The sequence below is a fragment of the Dipodomys spectabilis genome, unplaced genomic scaffold, assembly GCF_019054845.1.
Source record: "Dipodomys spectabilis isolate Male_0828 unplaced genomic scaffold, ASM1905484v1 ptg000076l, whole genome shotgun sequence".
Lineage (NCBI taxonomy): Eukaryota > Metazoa > Chordata > Mammalia > Rodentia > Heteromyidae > Dipodomys > Dipodomys spectabilis.
In genome coordinates this window covers 1125317-1145603 of record NW_024870753.1, presented here as the reverse complement: position 1 = coordinate 1145603, position 20287 = coordinate 1125317, and the positions used below count along the sequence as shown (strand labels likewise).

Here is a 20287-nt window from a genome sequence, read left to right as displayed (position 1 = left end):
TTTTCAGAGTCCTACATTTTCTCCAGAACTAGCCTTAGACCCTGATCCTTTCATTCTTGCCCTTCTAAATAGCTGAGATTAAAAGTGTGAGCCATTATATGGTCAATGTATATAGCTATTGAGTTATTGTGATCGTCTGCTAGGATTATCCTAGACATATACTAATTATTACAAATGAGGTAAATCATAGAGCCTATAGTTTCTTTGGGTCTGGCTTCATTTAATAAGGTTTTTTTCTGTCTTAACATTTCCTTACAAATGGGGCGAGTCATTCTTTCTGATAGAAGCATCGAATTTGATTGTATGTGTGTATCACATTGTCTTGATCCATTCATCTACTGAGTGAAATGAACTCCAAGATATGGAAATGGGGTTTTTGTTTTTAATGTACTGTGTGAAGTTCTTTTTTTCTTTTGTATTTCTTTTTCCTTTTGTTTATCCCTTGTCAATGGTTTTGATTTTGGTACACTGTGTCTTGTATATGCATTTATCTGATTTGGGGAAGGGGGGAAGGGTAACACAATGGTGAGACAAAGGACAGAGGGTGAGCCGATAGAACGGCTGTATAAGACACTGTTGAAAATGAACTTTACAACTTGGGCGGGGAGGAAGAGGGAGAAAAATGAGGGGTGGGATTAACAATATTCAACAAGAAATATACTCATTACCTTACTTACATAACTGTAACCCCTCTGTATATCACTTTTAGAGTAAAATTATTTTTTTTTAAGTGGGAGCCACCGTGCTGGCCAGTTGGTTTTTCTTTTTCTTTTCCCTTTTCTTGGAGGGAGGAGGTGTAAAGGGGTTGGGTATCATCACTTGAACAGCTAAAGTGGTATTCATTTTAGTTATTTTTCGGTTCAGAGCATGGTTTTATCTATCACTGGCCTTGCATCTCAATAAGTTTTGTATAGCTAGAATTACAGATACATAGCAGGCCCAGGTTGTTTGTTGAGATGAAATCTCTCACTTTTTTGCCTGGGCTGACCTCAAATCCTTATCTATACAGCCTCTGCCTCCTAAGTAGCTGTCATTACAGGCATGTGTTCCCACATCAGGCCTCAAGTTTATGATCTTAGTGGACAAGTTATTAAGGAAAGATAGTGGAGTTTACTTAGGTAAACTTTATAATTTTTAGGGAATAAGACATGAAACAATAAACGAGTCAAGGTACTAGTGAAAGCAGTGAAATAACAGGAGAAAAAATACAGACTTCTGGCAAGATTAACCAAAAAAAGCAGATGAAATTTAATAGTATTAGGAATAAAAAGGGCCATAACTTCACATCTGATAATGTTTCTTAGAATTTTTATATTTCTATCAATAGCTTTCTGGAAATATGTAATAATGTGCAGCCTTGAAGAACTGCAGATTTGGTCTGCTATAGGGATTCAAGTGTTTGGATCATTGTATACTTGAAAAAAATCTTCTAGACAGTGAGCAAGCAAAGTTAGCAAACAAGTAGAAATGCCATGTGGGGATTACTGGCTGATAAGCATTGTGAAAAGCAGTTACTTTGGAGATGGTGTTAGTCAAGACTGAGATGATGAGATCTGAAGTAAGGCATCGGCCATTGGCATGGTAAGCAGCATAGAAAAATTCATGGGAACTATGCTTAGGTCATAACCGTGTTTGTGGTGAGGGGTAGACCCAAAACAGGTTGGGAAGAGGCAGGGCTGAAATTACTACCGAATTTCATTGCTCATGACTCAGACTAGAAAAATCTCAGGAGGAAGTTCTCTGTATAAAGGAATTTTTTTTTTTTTTTTGGTCGGTCGTGGGGCTTGAACTCTGGGCTTGGGCACTGTCCCTGTGCTCTTCAGCTCAAGGTGAGCACTCTACCACTTGAGCCACAGCGGCACTTCCAGTTTTCTAGTGGTTTATCAGAGATAAGAGTCTCACAGACTGGGCTGGGAAGGTGGCTCAGTGGTAGAGTGCTTGCCTTGTATGCATGAGGCCCTGGGTTCAATTCCTCAGCACCACATAAGCAGAAAAAGCTGGAAGTGGCACTGGCTCAAGTGGTAGAGCACTTGCCTTGAGCTGAAGAGCTCAGGGACAGCGCCCAGGCCCAGAGTTCAGGCCCCACAACTGACAAAAAGAAAAGAGTCTCACAGACTTTCCTGCCTGGGCTGGCTTTGAACCATGATCCTCAGATCTCAGCCTCCTGAGTAGGTAGGATTATAGGTGTGAGCCACCGATGCCCAGCTGTCTAAGGGATTTATGAGCACATGTGTTAGTGGAATTTGGGGCCTGACCTCAATTCAGATATTCATTTAATCGATTCCACTGTAACAAGTAGTTTCTTGGTAGATATATCACCTAAGTCTATTTTCAAATAACTTAAAATTATATTACCAGTAGTAAATTTTAAATTGGAATGCTAGTCTCTTTTCTGGATTGGTAATGATGATTAAGAATTTTTGATTTTCTGGTATGTTTATCAAGAGGGGAAACACTATTTAGTTTTTTTTTTTTCTTTTGGGGTGGAGCAGCACTGGGGTTTGAACTCAGAGCCTCATATTCTTAGGCAGGTGCTCTGATTTGAGCCACATCTAGCATACCTTTTTGCTTTCTTCTATTTCCTTATTACTTGGATTTGAATTCAGGGCCTGGGTGATGTCTCTTACCTTTTTTGCTCAAGGCTGGTGCTCTACTACTTGAGCCATAGCTCCACTTCTGGCTTTTTGTTAGTTAATTGAAGATGAGTCCATGATTTTCCTGCCCCAGCTGGCTTTGAACATGAGTTCTCAGAGCTCAGCCTCCTGAGTAGCTAGGTGCCGTTGGCACCTGGCTTGCTTTACTTTTTGGGTAAGATCTCATGTGTTTGTCTGGGGCTATCCTGAACTGCAGTCCTACCTATTGCTTCCTGTGTAGCTGGAATCACAGGCAGACACCAGCACACTGCTTTATTGAGTGTGGGGGAAGTGGGGGGGCAGGCGTCTTGCAGACCTTAGGCTGGACTAGCTTTGAGCCTTGAGCCTCCTGATTCCTGCCTCTCTAGTAGTTGGGATGGCAGGCATGCACCATTACGTTACCCAGCTTTTGGTTGTCGTTCCCCCCCCCGGGGACCACCCTCAGACTTTGATCATCCTGTGTACTTCCCGACAGCCGGGATTGCAGCACGCAATGTCACACCTAGTTTTTGTATTTTTTAGGATCTCACTATGTAATTCAGGCTGGCCTTGTGATTGCCCTGTAGCCCAGACCAGCCTCTAAATCTTGATTCTCCTGTCTCAGTCTAAGTGTTAGATCCAGCAAAATACTTCTTACTAAGAACATTTACTCTAAGACAATATAATGGGTCTTCTTTGCTAAGGTTTACTGCCTTAGGAAGAAAAGAAAAAATTCTAATGGTCTTAAAGGCAATTCTAAATTTTGGAAAAGGCACTGGCTTGCTGGTGTATAGCATGCAGGTTGTTAATGTGCTACAGTTTATAGCTGTTTTATACACCTTAGGTAAATAAGCTACATACAGATTTACTCTAATTTTCAAGAGAAAAGGAATTGCTTTGCAACAAGTCTTTTTTTTTGGTCAGTCGTGGGGCTTGAACTCTGGGCCTGGGCGCTGTCCCTGAGCTCTTCATCTCAAGGCGAGTGCTTTACCACTTGAGCTACAGCGCCACTTCCGGTTTTCTGGTGGTTAATTGGAGATAGGAGTCTCACGGTCTCTCCTGCCCGGGCTGGCTTTGAACCACGATCTTCAGATCTCAGCCTCCTGAGTAGCTAGGATTACAGGCGTGAGCCACCAGCGCCCCGCGCAACAAGTCTTATTTAGACATTACATTGGTCAAAATTTCCTTTTGTCTTTCACAGGATAGGAAAAAGGTTGAAAACTATTCCTTAGATTCTGAATTCACTGACCTCCTTTTTTTTCCATCTCTTCCTTGCTGGATTGGGTCCGGGCATGAACCTGGCTCCCAGAGGCAGTCTTGGCTCCTGCAGTCATGTGTCCGTGTCTGTGATTAAATGAAAACTTTCAATAAGTCAGCATGCTTTGTATTGCATGTGAGATATGTGTATTTGAAATGTATTTCAACTTTTTAGGGAACACAAATAGAAGACAATGAAGATAAGTATTAAAATGAGTTGGTTTTTACTTTATTCTAAACAAGTGTGGCTAAAAAAATTGATAATTAGTCCTTTTCAAAAACGCTTATGGAAATGCTTATATGAAAAGGTAACAAGTTATCTTTTCTTTCTTTAACAGGTGACAGTTTCGTTTTTATAGAATTGAAGAATTTTTATTTAAGGGAAGTAACAGAAAGAGAAGGAAAATGCCGAAACCAGTAAGTATATCTCATTACTTTGACGCTTCTTGCCTGCCTGCCTGTCTTTCTTTCTTTTTGCCAGTCTTGTCTTGAACTCAGGGCCAGGCCCCTGTCCCTGAGCTTCTTTTGCTCAAGCTTCTTTTGCACTCTACTACTTGAGCCACAGTGCCACTTCTAGCTTTTTCTGTGTATGTGGTACTGAGGTATGGAACCCAGGGCTTCATACATGCTAGGCAAGCACTCTGCCACAAATCATATTCCTAGCCCAATACTACTTTCTTAATAAGGTGTTCTTAAGTTTTCTCTGGAACTCTCTGGGAGGGTTCATGGAAGAAAAATGCACCGCTCTGACTAGTCCTTAGGTTAGCATGGCTGAACCATGCCTTCGTGGGCAGTGAGCACCAGTCATGGCAGCTTTGCAGCTAAGGTTGCACATCATGGCATGGAGGTCAAAGCTTCAGTCCTTATCCTGGCTGTGCTGTTTAATCTGGATGACCTTTGTTAATTTAGTCCAACTTGCTCAATTCTTAATTTCTTATGAGAAATGATGATAGAATCATTTAATTTATGGAGTGTAGTGAGGATTAGAAGATTCTGGTACACATTCAATACTCAGTGCTCTGTAAATGATAGCATAGTCTTCAGAAATGATCATGAGGGCTCTAGAGGGCTCATGTTCTTAGTTTTTTCATTCTCGCTGTGATAGTACTAACACTGATAATACTGGTCTGATGACTTTCGCCTATGGTAAATGTTCTTCATCTAAAAAAGAACACAGTGTTTTCTTCAATAATATTCCTTCTGGGGGCTGGGAAGGTGGCTCAGTGGTAGAGTGCTTGCCTTGCATGTATGAGGCCCTGGGTTCGATTCCTCAGCACCACATAAGCAAAAAGAAAAAAGCCGGAAGTGGCACTGTGGCTCAAGTGGTAGAGTGCTAGCCTTGAGCTGAAGAGCTGAGGGACAGCACCGAGGCCCAGAGTTCAGGCCCCACGACCGGACCCAAAAAAAAAAAAAATAATATTCCTTCTGGCCAACTTTTTTTTTTTTTTAATTCAAGGCTGGACTTAAATTCACAATCCTCCAGCCTCAGCATTCTGAATGCTGGGATTGAAATTACAAACATCAGTCAACATGCATGACTCAAGTATGTTTTTAAAGAAAATTGTTGGTTGTAGTTGTCAGAATTTTCTGGCATGAGTTTCACTTCAGAATGACTTCAAAGTCTCAGCAGGTAACATAATGTGTTGGTGAACAAGAGGAATAGAAAAGACAAAGATCAGAAAGAATTTATAGCATAGTGTGAAAAAGAAAGTAACAGTATGGAAATCAGTGTATAAAGGCTTTTTTTTTTTAGCTAATGAGGAAGTACATATTAAAACTACAGTGAGCTGCCATGCTATACTCTGGGGAGGGGAGGGGACAACAATTAATGACTCGTATTAGTGCAGGAAAGGATGCCAGATATCTTTAATTCTCTGCTAGTCGGAATTTGAAAGTTTACAAGTACTTTGGAAAATTCCTTGCCATTGTAATTAAAGAAGTTAAATTTTTATATGCAGTTGGATATCAGGTATGTGTGTTATTTACAAATTAAAAATTATGGAAGAAACTACTTTTAACATATTAATAGCCAATAATATGTTATCCTTAAACTTTTAGGTTAGAATATAGCCATTTACCTATTCACTCTAATTTTAAAAAAAAGAAAGAAAGAAACTCTACCTTTTCAAAATACACCGCCTAGAGAAAATCAATTTGGTTTAGTCAGTTAATTTGTTTTTGTTTTCTTTGTTTGTGCCAGTACTGGGGCTTGAACTCTGGGTCTAGGTACTGTCCCTTTGCTGTGCCCTTATCTGGCACTTTTACCATTTGAGCCATAGCTTCACTTGTGGCTTTTTTGAGGTTAATTGGAGATAAGAATTTCATTAATTTTCCTTCCTGGGCTGGCTTTGAACTGTGATCCTCAGATGTCAGCCTCCTGAGCAACTAACGGCTTTTCTCATGTCTACTACTTCACAAGTGTATTTCATCTAACGATTATCTCTTATGATTGTATTTCAGATCAATGTGAGAGTAACTACAATGGATGCTGAGCTGGAATTTGCCATTCAGCCCAATACGACGGGCAAACAACTTTTTGACCAGGTAGCCTGTCATGAATTTGTGGTCTGACACGTGGTATGCATGTGCTCCTTTCTGCTTCCTGTCCATTCATCACCCAACAATGTAGCACCTGGAATTTTTCACAGTAGTTAGATATTTTGAATAGCTCTAGGGATATTCTTTTTCTCATTCCTACATTTGTTGTTTTTTTGAAAATTAATTTTTAAAACTCATGCCTAAAATCATGAAAATTCTACATGTGATACCCAAGGCAAATACACATTGTATGGACATAATTATCTCCTCAGATGTCCTATCTTTAGGTGAAAACATTCCAAAATCCTTTCCTTAGCTTTTTGAAATGTATTGTGCGTTACTGTTAACTTTAGTCCTGCTGCAGTGCTGTAACATACCAGAATATTTTATTCCTCCCTAACTATAACTGACTACCTCAGTGGTACCACCTGACTGACTGTACCTCCTGCTTTAGCCCCTGATGACCCACCATTCTCGTCTCAACTTTAATGAGACCAATGCTTTTAAACTCCAAAATGAATGAGATCATGCAGTACTTGCCTTTCTGTGTTTGGCTTATTTCACTTAACATAATGCCCTGTTGTCACAGGATGGGACTTTTTTTTTTGTTTTCGGTTAGTAGTAGAGCTTGAACTCAGGGCCTGGGCAATGTTCCTAAATTTTTGTGCTCAAGCCTAGCACTCTACCACTTGAGCCAGACCTCTACCACTGGCTTTTTTGGTGGTTAATTGGAGATGAGAGTCTCCAGTTAACTGGGCTGGCTTTGAAACTACAGTCCCCAGATCTCAGCCTTCTAAGTAGCTAGGATTACAAGTGTGAACCACTGGCACCCAGCTAGGATGAGACTTTAATAAAAAGAATCAAAAAGTATTAGTCATTGCTATGAAAATTATTATAATTGTGACCAATTGAATGCAAAGACATTTTACCTAGCCCTTGAATAAAGTAGGTCAAGAACTTAGACTCTGGATAGCAGAAACACAGAAGAGGACACACAGCAAGGAGATAGCTAACAGCTTGGGCACTGTCCCTGAGCCTCTTTGTGCTCAAAACTAGCAGTCTACCACTTGAGCCATAGCACCACTTCTGTTTTTTTTTTTTTTGCCGGTCATGGGGCCTGATCTCTGGGCCTGGGCGCTGTCCCTCAGCTCTTCAGCTCAAGGCTAGCGCTCTACCACTTGAGCCACAGCGCCACTTCCAGCTTTTTCTGCTTATGTGGTGCTGAGGAATCGAACCCAGGGCCTCATGCATGCAAGGCAAGCGCTCTACCACTGAGCCACCTTCCCAGCCCCTGCCACTTCTGGTTTTTGAGTGGTTAATTGGAGATAAGAGTCTCACTGGGCTTTTCTGCTGGCTTCAAACCGTGATCTTCAGATTTTAGCCTCCGATCTTCAGATTTTAGCCTCCTACGTAGCTAGGATTACAGGCATGAGCCACCAGAGCCTGGCTAGAAAAGAATTTTAAAGCTGGGTCCCAATGGCTTGTACCTTTAATCATAGCTACTTAGGAAATGAGATCTAAGGATAATGGTTCAAAGCCAAGCCCAGGCAGGAAAGTTAATGAGATTCTTAGATCCAGTTAACCATGAAAAAAGCTGGAAATAGAGCTGTGGCTCAAGTGTTAGATAACCGAGGCCCTGACTTCAAGCCCCAGGACCAACACATACAAAAAAAATTTTTAAGGGGCTGGGAAGTTGGGTCAGTGGTAGAGCGCTTGCCTTGCATGCCTGAGGCCCTGTGTCATAGGCTATTTATTTATTTATTTGTCATGGGGCTTGAACTCTAGGCCTGGGTGCTGTTTCTCAGCTCTTCAGCTCAAGTCTAGTGCTCTCCCACTTGAGCTACATTGCTACTTCTGGTTTTCTGGTATTTTATTAGAGATAAGAGTCTTATGGACTTTCCTGCCTGGGCTGGCTTTGAACCGTGAGCCTCAGCTCAGGTCTTAGCCTCCTGAGTAGCTAGGATTTCAGGTGTGAGCCACCAGGCACCTGGCCTTTATTTTATTTTATTTTTTATAGCAAAGGTAGTGGTTGGTACTTAAAACTACCTCTAAAGTTTCTGGCTTAATTTTAAACTGTTTTAGTATTCTAAAATTTAAGCTCACATAATGCGGTGGTTTAGGTCATCAAGTTTTACTGAGAAAAGGAAGAAACTGGTGCTCAGAGGTCAAATGAGGAGAAGAGAGGAAGATGAAGTATCTTATAGGAGATTAGAGGGAAGATAACCTCTTCACAGACTTCACAAAAACACACAGGAGTGGAGAGCTATAGTAGATGGTCAGGTGTCAAGAGGTGAAGAAGACACACACTGTGAGGAGAGGAAGGTGATGTGTCTCCCAGGAGACATAGGGAGGATAACCTTTCCAAAGACTTCACACAGGAGTGGGAGAGCCACAGTCTATGGTCTTTTGAACTTCATCTTAAGTAGAGTGTTTCTAGCATTATACCAATAAATAACAGCTTATATGTCAGCCCAGAGTGGTCTAACATCTGATGAAATTTTAAAATTCCTTTCAGGGTGTAATTAGCTAATTAATGAAGTCTGGAAGTCCTGATAAGGCCTTTTTGGAAGATACAAGGCTGTGTAGGGGCATGTGCACATGTACATGCACACTTATTTGTAAAGTGATATCATGAGCAGATCAGCTATCTGCACCATACCTGGTGGACTACTATCAACCAGGGTTAATTCTTTCAGGCCCCTTTGTTTGTAAACATTTGTGCATGTATACATCATCTATATGCATGCTATATATAAGATTATTTTCTTAGGTAGTAGTGAGGTTTGAACTTTGGTTCTCAAGATTGCTAGGCAGGCACTTTATTTTGGTTTTAGGTCTTTTTCAAAAAGTTTTTAGTTATTTTTCTCCATTTTTTTACCTGGAGCCTGTTTGGACCACAATGCCTGTCATGTAGATAGGAACACAGGCATGTTCCATCATTTGTTGAGATGGGATCTTGCTAACTTTTGGTACATACTGGCCTCGAACTGCGATCCTTCATCTCTACCACCTCAGTACCTAGGATTATAGGCATACACCAGCTTGAATTAGTTTTGACTACTGAGGAAAAGAAGCTTATTTGTTGGAAGAGATCCTGTGACTGATGTAATAGAGCACTAGCCTTGAGTAAAAAAAAGCTTCCCAGGTCCTGAGTTCAAGTCCCAGGATTGGCAAAAAAAAAAGAAAGAAAAGAAAAAAAAGCTCATTTGTTGCAGTGGTGTCTTGAAAGCATGAACTCTTGAGCTATATCACCTTTAGTAATCCTGCTGTAGCTGATTGACTTTGCCTCATTTTACTATTTTGTACAATTTACATGATAACATTATTTTTTCCAAAGCCAATTGTGAGAATCCATGTAAAATACATTGAACAGTATTTGATTGTTCTATAATTAATAGTGTAAATTATTGAGGATTTTCATCTGTTTTAGACTATTCCCAGCAGTTCTCAGCCACAGTTCAGTTTCTTAACTATTTCCCTTGAGCCCAAATGCAAGGATTTGTGCGCAGGCTTTGTTTACCGTGGGTGTGTGAGTGTGGGGGATAAGCTAGCACAGAGGTTGTTCAGGTGAGTCAGGAACAGGCTAAGTCCTCGTCCACATGTTATGAAATCCCACTTCTTTTTCACAGTACTGGGGAGTGAATTTAGTCTCTGTACACCTTGAGCCATGACCTCCAGTTCTTTTTGTTTAGTTTGTTTTTCCAGTAGGGTAACCAGCTTTGGATGGTAATCCTCCAATCTCTGACACCCAAATAGCTATGATTACAGGTGTGAACCAACGTGCCTGTCTTGTTTTTAAGATAGGGTCTCTAGCTTTTTCCCTTACTTAGTCTGACTCCTGAATAGCTGGGTTTATAAATAATTGCAGTTGGTTAGGTTGAGGCTAGCTCCTGTGTGTTGGGGGTTCTCATATTAAGTGCATCTTGACCTTTTGTTTGACTCTCCCTTTATTAGCTTCATGTAGCTTTTACCTGGAGGATTAAAATACAGAGTATTCATGCACCAAGGAGCCCACAAGAAAATCTTAGGGTATATGAAGTAATAAAATGTTTTTATCACCTAAAATCCTTTAAAAAGTATATGCTTTGTAGTTTATTAGCATGTTTGTTTATGTTTTATAAGTAAATATACATGTAGTTATGTGCCAGCAGTTATACTTTAAACTATGTCATGAGAAATTTCTAATTAGACCTAGAAGTAGGAAAAAAGCACTGGGGAGCTAAGGGCTGTTGGGGAATTTCCTAGCTGAGCTCGCTGGCCCCTCCGGCTTATCTTTCCCTTGTGCCTGCTAGGGCTAGCCTTGGGGTTGGGGCAAAGCTGGGCAGTTGCTTGGCCCCACTTTCATATGCTCTGGGCCAGCACAGTGCTAGCTCCAGGTCTGGCTGTGCTGAGCTTTAGTGTTGGCTGAGGCTTGGCTTGGACAGCTTCCATTTGCTAACATGAAGTTACTCACTTGACTGTCCATATGAAACCTCTCAGTGTTTAAAACTGGTTAGCTTTTATATCATGAATCTTTATGTTCTATATCTCCAGAAATGAACATTTAGTGTATTTTAGCATAGTTTGCTTTTTTATATTGTCTGTATACATTATTTCAGTGAAAATTTTAAAAATAAACAGAATGCTTTACTTTGCTATTTGAAACCAAAGTCCTATAATATTTTATCTTAAAAAAGAAACCAGGGGCTGGGAAGGTGGCTCAGTGGTAGAGCGCTTGCCTTGCATGCCTGAGGCCCTGAGTTCCATTCCTTAGTACCACATAAGCAAAAAGAAAAAAAAGCCAGAAGTGGCACTGTGGCTCAAGTGGTAGAGCGCTCGCCTTGAGCTGAAGAGCTGAGGGACAGCACCCAGGCCCAAAGCTCAAGTCCCACGACCGGACCCCCCCCCCCCCCAAAAAAAAAAAAAAGAAAGAAAGAAAGAAACCAAGAACCAGGCACTGGTGATTCATACCTGTAATCCTAGATACTCAGGAGGCTGAGATCTGATAGCAGTTCAAAGCCAAGCCTGGGCAGGAAAGTCCATGAAACTCTCATCTCTAATTAATCACAGAAAAAGCTGGCATGCCTAGGAGCTCAGGGACAGCACCCAGGCCCAGAGTTCAAGTCTGGCAAAGAAAAAAGGAAACCCAGAATGTTTTATTTTAAAGAGAGAGAGAGAGAGAGAGAGAGAGTGTGTGTGTGTGTGTGTGTGTGTGTGTTTTAAAGAGTTTGTGTGTATGTTGTTGTTTGTTGTTGTTGTTTGTTCCTTTTGACAAGTGGTTTTGGTTAAGTGTGGGGTAGTTCTGAAGATCCTAGTTTACTATAGCACTTTATGTAGAGTGCCTCCCACAGGCCAGTCAGCATTATTTGAGATGTGAATACTTAAGTGCAGTTTAAAATAGTAATTTCTGTCCTTAAGTGTTAGACAGTGAAAGACAGAAAATAGATGCTCCACTGATCGCTGCCATCAGTGGTGGTCAGGACAGACAGGTGTCCTATATCAGTAGAAACTCCAGGACCATCAGGGAATGAGTAAGTAGTGAGAACAATGAACACTTTTTTACAGTAGGCATATTAGTTGAACTAGGCTTTGACGAGTAGATTATTGTACATGTGATAAAAGGTACAGGAGGAACATTTTGTGCTAGGGACAAAAACATAACTGGAGATAAAGGGTGAAAGTTACAGCATGTTCCAAGATGGAGTTCTTGCTCAGTACAGGTAGAATATTGGATACATCAGATTTACCACCCAGATAAGCTTTGCCCCAAATACAAGGCACAAATAGGGTGAATAGAAACAGGAGTGCAGGATTATGACACTGTTTTTACTTTAGGACTTGTTACTTGTTGAGGAGATTCGAGAGCAAGTCAAGTAAGGAACACAGAAAATCTGGATTTCAGGTTTTAGAAATGTTCCTTGAATATGTTAAATTTAGAAAAGGCCTTTTCTGTAGCAAAGGAATATGCCTCAATCTGTGTAGTATTCTTTGCAATAGTGTCTGGTGTCACTTAGTTACAATGTGGATGTTGAACTGAATAATTTATTTATTTTTTTTTAGGTGGTGAAAACAGTTGGTTTGCGTGAGGTCTGGTTTTTTGGGCTGCAGTATGTAGACAGCAAAGGTTATTCTACATGGCTTAAACTGAATAAAAAGGTAAAATGTATAATAAAATTAAACTAATAATAAAGTTAATTTATCATAATCATGAATTTGTCCTGGAAAGTGAAAGGGCTGATTTCAAGCCCTCCTTTACAATTCTCTGTCTCTCCTCTCTCGTGCCAGTATTGGAGATTGAATTTGACTAAAGGCCCCCTCTGGCTTTTTGCTCAAAGCTATGCTTTACCACTTGGGCCATACCTTAACTTCTGGATTTTTGCTTGTTAATTGGAGATAAAAGTCTCATAGACTTTCCTGCCCAGGTTAGCTTCAAACATTGATTCTCATCTCAGCTTCCTAAATAGGATTATAGGCATGAGCCACTAGCAACTGGGCACAGTCTCTCTTAAGCTTTACCAGTGTCATGTCCTTAAATTCATTTAGGCACCATCAGCTTTCATCTTAGAAAAGTGACGTTCTCACTTTTTTCTATTTGGAAAATTTAGCATGTAAGAGAAAGTATTTAAAATAGGTATATTAGTGTAATTAAGTAACTGACGCAGGACTATGAAGAGAGATTTTCAGTTAGGTTCCTCAGTGGGATCTGTGATTATAAGTAGTCATTATTTAGAACTTTAACATAGAAATTTAGAATCTTTTATTTCATGTCTCACTTTCTCCCAAAAAAGAATTCAGTGTGACTAGAAAAATATGAATTACTTATTATGGGGAGATTTCATTGTTAGTTTCACACCATATTCCAGACCTACCCCCTTCTACCCCCTTTCTTTCCATACATTAATTTTTTTTCTGATTATACTTGAAATTATTATTCTAGGTAACACAACAAGATGTTAAAAAAGAGAATCCTTTGCAATTCAAGTTTAGAGCTAAATTCTTTCCTGAAGATGTTTCTGAAGAATTAATCCAAGAAATAACGCAGAGACTTTTCTTCTTGCAAGTTAAAGAAGCCATCTTGAATGATGAGATATATTGCCCACCAGAAACTGCCGTTCTTTTGGCTTCCTATGCTGTCCAAGCCAAATATGGAGATTACAATAAGGAGATTCACAAATCAGGTTACCTGGCTAATGACAGACTCCTACCCCAGCGGTAAGTGGAATGTGTCTTCATGTTATAGTCTGTTTATTAAATGCATTTTGGGATCTTAAAACTGCCAGTTAGACTAAATAAACTTAACAGTCATGACTTAGCTGTTTACTTATATTTATGTGCTCTTCTCTATTTCCATAGGATAGGCAGTAAAAGAGACTCTACAATTTGGGCTTGAAGGAAGGATGTGTAAATGGTTGCCACTTGGTAATATTCCAGCACAGGCAGATCAGTGCTTAATAACTGTTTTGAGAATAAGTGTCAGGCTGTGTTTCTTTCACAGTAGGTGTTTAGGTTTATGAAAAGGCTCTCAGGTAGGCTTCAGACTCCTCATTGGTGCTGTCATCATAGTGCAATACTGTCAATACCCTGTGCATAGCACAGGGGAAGTCAGTGACAGGACACTAAGCCTTCTACCTGCATTCTTCCCTCTGCTAGTTATGTGACGTAGATGTGCAACCCAAAGTATTTGATCCTATCTAAATCTGTAAAGTGGGAATAATAATTCTGTCCCACTTATGATCTAGTCTTGCCCGTGCCTAGTTTATAAATACACCTCATGGTTTAGTTTTAACTGTAAGGCATGGTACAAGTGTTTGGTTATTTGATATCTAGAAAATGCAACATCAAATAATGCTTTCCAGCACCCTGATTTTTAATTTTCATAGTGTACACTCTTAATATTAGAAAGTGTATTTAGATCTTTCTTTCAGAACCTAGAGAGAGGGTCTGCTGTTCCCTATATAGAAAACCTGGATGAGAATCTAGTATTCTACAGAATTTAGTTTCTGGTAATATGGACAATGAACTCTGCCACATAGTATTACTTCTTTCTGAAAAGAGCTAGGTTTGCGTAGTTTTCTGTGCTAGGTTCTGTCTTGGTGTGGTAGCTAGTTGGTAATACTTTTTATCAAGGAAAAGAACATACAAATTTGAAAGGAGGGCAGACTCAGTTTTGATACTACCAAGTTTGAAATATATCAGAGAAATTTAGTATTTAGAGCAGTGTGTACTTTATTAAAAGTTTTGAGATTAATCAGCAAATAGGAGGTGGTGAATGCATGGGAATGAAGAATGATTTGAAGTAGATGTAAAGTGAGAAAAACGTAGGATAGACCCTTTCAGATCTCAAATTTGTGAGTGCAGAGGAAGAGGGCCTTATAGGGAATACTGAGAAAAAATAGAGATTCACAAATAAGACTAAGTAAGAAAGTATTATATATGGAAGCCAAGTTAGAACGGCAGAAACTAAAGTATCAGGTGGATTTAGTATTTAGTGGCTTTTGTAAGAAATTTGGAGGTGAAGCCCACATGTTGGTGGATTGCAGGCAGTGGGTGTCAGGTGAAAAGTACATTAGTGAGCCTAAATAGTCCTTTAGCTCCAAAGAAATTCTGGTTTTCTTCCTGTACTTTAACTTTTCTGTTAATGAGAAACCATTTTGGTACAACATATTAATGTATTTGAAACATTTGAATTCCTATGAAATGTTTTTACAGTAGGGATTTTTAAAGCATGATATTTAAAATGTAAGCTACCTAGAACCTTTTTGTTCTGAGATAATTGCAGATTCCAGATGCATTTGTAAAAAAAAAAAATCCTTCAAAAGAAAACTTCCTTAATGGAAACATCTTGTGCTAACTAATACAGAATCACAGTCAGGATAACTTGACAAAAGCCACTGCCTACCATGATCTCATCAGTTTTACATGTTCTTACTTGTGTGTATGTATTTCTTTCTATTCAGTTTTATCACATATATTGATCTGTATGACAACCTCTAGAATCAAGTTAGTAAATGGATTCTAGACTTTTAAAGGTATATTGATTTGGGATCATAAATACTTTGTAATAATTTTTCTTCCTTGTAGTGTTTTGGAACAACACAAATTGACAAAAGAACAGTGGGAAGAAAGAATACAAAACTGGCATGAAGAACATAGAGGGATGCTAAGGTATTTCAAGTTTATAAGTATTTTCATGAAAACTTTAACATTATATCAAATTATCCTCTCAAACAATTTGATTGGGAAGAGTAAATAACAATACTCAGTTTTAATCCAAGGTACTTTAGCACTTTTAGTTTGGTGTGTAGGTGCTTCTACTTAAATGTATTACATTAAGCTTTATTTCAACAGGGAAGATTCAATGATGGAATACTTGAAGATTGCACAAGATCTAGAAATGTACGGCGTCAACTATTTCGAAATAAAGAATAAAAAGGGTACTGAATTATGGCTAGGTGTTGATGCTTTGGGTCTGAATATTTATGAGCATGATGACAAGTAAGTAAATTCTTTTCATAAGGAGCTAGTCATTCTTCAGTGGTCTAAATAGCTTCCAAATTACACGGTTTGATAGTTGTGTCTTGTCTTAGCTTTGCTTTTTTTCACATTAACAGAATAATCTGTTAGGCATTAACTAATCTGTTAGGCATTAACTATGCCACAGACTTTTTCTTTTTTTTTTTTTTGCCAGTCCTGGCTCTTGAACTCAGGGTCTAGGCACTGTCCCTGAGCTGCTTTGCTCAAGGCTAGCACTCTTAGCATTTGAGCCACAGCACATTTCCATCTTTTTCTGTGTATGTGGTACTGAGGAAACAAACCCAGGGCTTCATGCATGCTAGGCAAGCATGCATGCTAGGCAAGCACTCTATCAATAAGGCACATTACCAGCCACCACAGACTTTTTGATACCATGTTTCCATTTTTGTAGCACATTGCAATTTCAGAGTTCTGCTTCTAGGTGTATTCTTCAAATGGCACATTTTGATGTTATTTAATGTGTGCTCATTTGTCTCTGAATCATGTGTAGTACCTTATTCAAAACTTATTCTCCCAAGAAGTCAGGAATAATTCCTTAAGTATTATGGTTGAAAAAAAAAGAAAAATTAACATATATAAGAAATCAGGAGCAATGAGAGAACAGAACTAATAGATGGGTATTGAATTTAAGAGCACATGTTAACTAAGTATTTTTAGATATCAGTTAAAGAAAATATTCCTGGTAGTATGCATAGTGAACAGCCTAATATTTTGAGGTTGACCATCTTTTATGTTTTACTGTATGTTGTTACTGGAGTTTGAACTGAGAGTCTTTAATTTGCTGGGTTGACCCTCGAAGCTTGAGCTTCCCAAGCATTTTGTTAGTGTCACCATACATGGCAGTCTTCTTTTTCAAAGGTGGTTTGTTTGTTTGTTGTTTTTTGCCGGTTGTGGGGTTTGTATTAGTTCCCAGGTTCATGTTAAAGATTGCTGAGAATTATACTGGTCACTTGTTTTAAGTAGCACATAAATGTAGCATGGTATTTGTTACTTTAAAAGTGGTCTGTAGCCTTTTCAAGCAGGTTACTTATTTCTGTGGCCATTAGAGGGCAATAAAATGCATCTTGATTTCAGAATGTTTTACATAGAAAAAATAATTTGTTGTACTGCAGTACCTTCAGTTTGTATTAAAAGTAGTGTAAATAGTTAGGAATTCTTGTTCTGTTATCAGAAGCCAGCTAACATATACCTTTTGGTAAATGTTAGTGTCAGAGTCATTTTCACTCTTGTGTTTAGAATGATGATTCATTTGATGACTTTTTTTAAATAACAGTAAATACAAGAAAAGCAGAAACAATTCTTCTAGACTAGGTCTATTTCTTTCTTTTGGGGCGGGGGGGCAGTCGTGGGGCCTGAACTCTGGGCCTGGGCACTGTCCCTCAGCTCTTCAGCTCAAGGCTAGTGCTCTACCACTTGAGCCACAGCGCCACTTCTGGCTTTTTTCTTTGTGCTTATGTGGTGCTGAGGAATCGAACCCAGGGCCTCATGCATGCAAGGCAAGTGCTCTACCACTGAGCCACCTTCCCAGCCCTAGACTAGGTCTATTTCTATGTAGAATGGTAACAAGGGAAAACAATGCCAGGATCAGTGGCACACTTCAGCACTTCCAGCACTAGAGAAGAAGAGGAGGTTGTGGAGAAAGCAAGGACTTGGTTTTTGTTTTTGGTTTTGTTTTTGTTTTTGGTTGGTCATGGGGCTTGAACTCTGGGTTTGGGCACTGTCCCTGCACTCTTCAGCTCACGGCAAGCACTGTTCCACTTGAGCCACAGCGCCTCTTCCGGTTTTTTTCTAGTGGTTTATTGGAGATAAGAGTCTCACGGACTTTCCTGTCTGGGCTGGGTTTGAACCGCTATCCTCAGATCTCAGCCTCCTGAGTAGCTAGGATTACAGGCATGAGCTACCGTTGCCCAGCTAGCAAGGACTTGTTTTTGAGTTTGAATTCTAGCTCTACCACTTAGCCAACTCTATATCTTAAAATTCTTTAAAATTCTTTGAGATACAATTCACACACCATAATCCTTTTATGATATAGTGAAATTCAGTGTTTGAAACATATATCCAAATATTTAAGAATTAAACAGAAAGGAAAATCATTTATATCCAGAATTAGAAGTTACTGTCTTTTCGCCTTCTTAAATGTATTTAAACTAATGGTTGTAGTAATTTGAGAGAAAACAATAAAAACTGAACAGAACTAAAGCAAGAAGTACAGGTCTATACACTGGTTTCCAGATAGTTTTGTTAGGTAATTTTAGGAAAATAACTATAATGCTTCTAAGGTTAATCATACATTCATGAGTCTTTGTATTATATGGTTTTATGTGATGTAATTTGTCACATTTCCCCTTAAAAGATGATGTCAAATGTACAGTAAGATATCTTTAGAAAATCTGTACTTGGTCATTGAGCAAGGGTGGCTCAAAGTTAGAAACTTTGTCAATTGTTTTCTGCCATTAATTGAAAGAATATTCTCATTTTTTTAAGGTTAACACCTAAAATTGGTTTTCCATGGAGTGAGATCCGCAATATTTCATTTAATGACAAAAAGTTTGTTATAAAGCCAATTGATAAAAAGGCACCTGTAAGTAGAATGGTTTCTTTTCCTTGTGTTTTATGTATTCTTTGAATTTCTGCTAGTTTCTTTCTTGTGATGTCACATGGAAGATGACATCAATCACTTACTAAATCGCTTCTAGGAACATGATCTTAGGTCTTTCCATACTTTAAGTTTCCAAGTGTTTCTAAGTGCTGCAGTAATGAAGATTACTAAAGCACAAGGTTTACATTTTTACGATATAGTTTTATTTTAACGAAGTTCAGTTATGAAGTAGGTGATATACAATCACTATTCCTAAGAAACAATTTCTAAAAATTATTGTTTATTGGTCACTAGAATGTAGAGATAGCCCTATTCTAAAATAGAATATTGTGTTAAGGATTCTAATTTTGAAGCATTGACTTTAGATTTCAACAGATTTTTAAAAATTCTTTGGTATCAGAGCAGATATACTCTACTGCTTTTTTAGTTATTGAAAAGATGAAAGAGAGGACATTTCTAAGTCATAGAAAACAGCCATAAACAAGGACCAACTTTGACATTAATGACAAAGGCAAACCATAACCCTCCTCTTCTCATGTGGAAGGAGAGGTGCTCATAGTTACTGTGGAGAAGAAGAAAGAATGGCACTCACTCTATCTACATTGAGAACATATTAGCCCCTTTCCATAACCCTCAGAACACGAAGTAGTGAGTGTCTTATTTGTATGGAAGTATATCATGTATGGAACTGTGAAATTGAACCATTATCTGCCATGCCATTAGGACTCAAACTTCACTTTGAAATTCAGTGAATTGTTGTGAAATATTATCCTAGGAAGTATTTAAATTTGGAACATTTTGTGTTCAGGATTTTGTTTTTTATGCACCTCGTCTGAGAATCAATAAGCGGATTTTGGCCTTGTGTATGGGAAACCATGAACTATACATGCGAAGAAGGAAGCCCGATACTATTGAAGTACAGCAGATGAAGGCTCAGGCTAGGGAGGAGAAACATCAAAAACAGTTGGAAAGGTATGCATTTATAGCCTTTTATTTTAATTGATGTACTCTTAATTTCATGTGATTCTTTTCACTGTATTAAAATTGAAAGACAATGTTGAGTATGTAATCTTTGAGGTAGAAATTGACATATTTCTAAGAAACAGCTCTTTACAACTTCATAGAAGTCTTTTTCTTAGAGTAGTTTGAAATTTTCAGATTTCTTTTACTTATAACATTTCTTGGGGCTGGGAAGGTGGCTCAGTGGTAGAGCGCTTGCCTTGCATGCATGAGGCCCTGGGTTCGATTCCTCAGCACCACATAAGCACAAAGAAAAAAGCCAGAAGTGGCGCTGTGGCTCAAGTGGTAGAGCGCTACCCTTGAGCTGAAGAGCTGAGGGACAGCGCCCAGGCCCAGAGTTCAGGCCCCATGACCGGACCCAAGAAAAAAAAATTAATTTTAGGATAAGAATGTACTACATGTTTAACTTTGAAATAACTCAGCTGAAAAATTAGATACTGAGTGTTTCTCTAATTTTGAATAAGATGTCATTGAGAGTTTTAAAAATGGAATGAAGTGCTTAAAGTCCTATCAACCCTGGAATCAGATTACTGGGTCCAAACAACACAGTTCTTGAGTTTGAGGTTAGATTAATTTAGTTTATGCTTTATTTGGAAAAACAAATTGGAGACTCAGATTTAACATTTATTAAGGAAGTAATTTTAAGGCACTACGATCTGTGGGAATGGAGTAATTTTTACAGTTGTGTGCTTTTGGATTTTGTGGTTCTATTCTTACACATGGGCTTTATTTAAGGCCTTTTATCATT

The 20287-nt window shown here is 38.8% G+C and overlaps 1 protein-coding gene across 1 annotated transcript in view; it reads left to right on the top strand.

The window, feature by feature from the left end:
• Window positions 1-20287, top strand: part of Rdx (radixin) — a 44126-nt gene that overhangs the window by 10857 nt on the left and 12982 nt on the right. The window contains exons 2-9 of the mRNA XM_042682699.1: window positions 4208-4286; window positions 6330-6413; window positions 12447-12542; window positions 13324-13598; window positions 15468-15551; window positions 15735-15881; window positions 18405-18501; window positions 19328-19491. Of these exons, the coding sequence (XP_042538633.1) occupies window positions 4275-4286; window positions 6330-6413; window positions 12447-12542; window positions 13324-13598; window positions 15468-15551; window positions 15735-15881; window positions 18405-18501; window positions 19328-19491 (959 nt within the window). The 5' untranslated portion in view covers window positions 4208-4274. The remainder of the gene's footprint in view (window positions 1-4207; window positions 4287-6329; window positions 6414-12446; window positions 12543-13323; window positions 13599-15467; window positions 15552-15734; window positions 15882-18404; window positions 18502-19327; window positions 19492-20287) is intronic.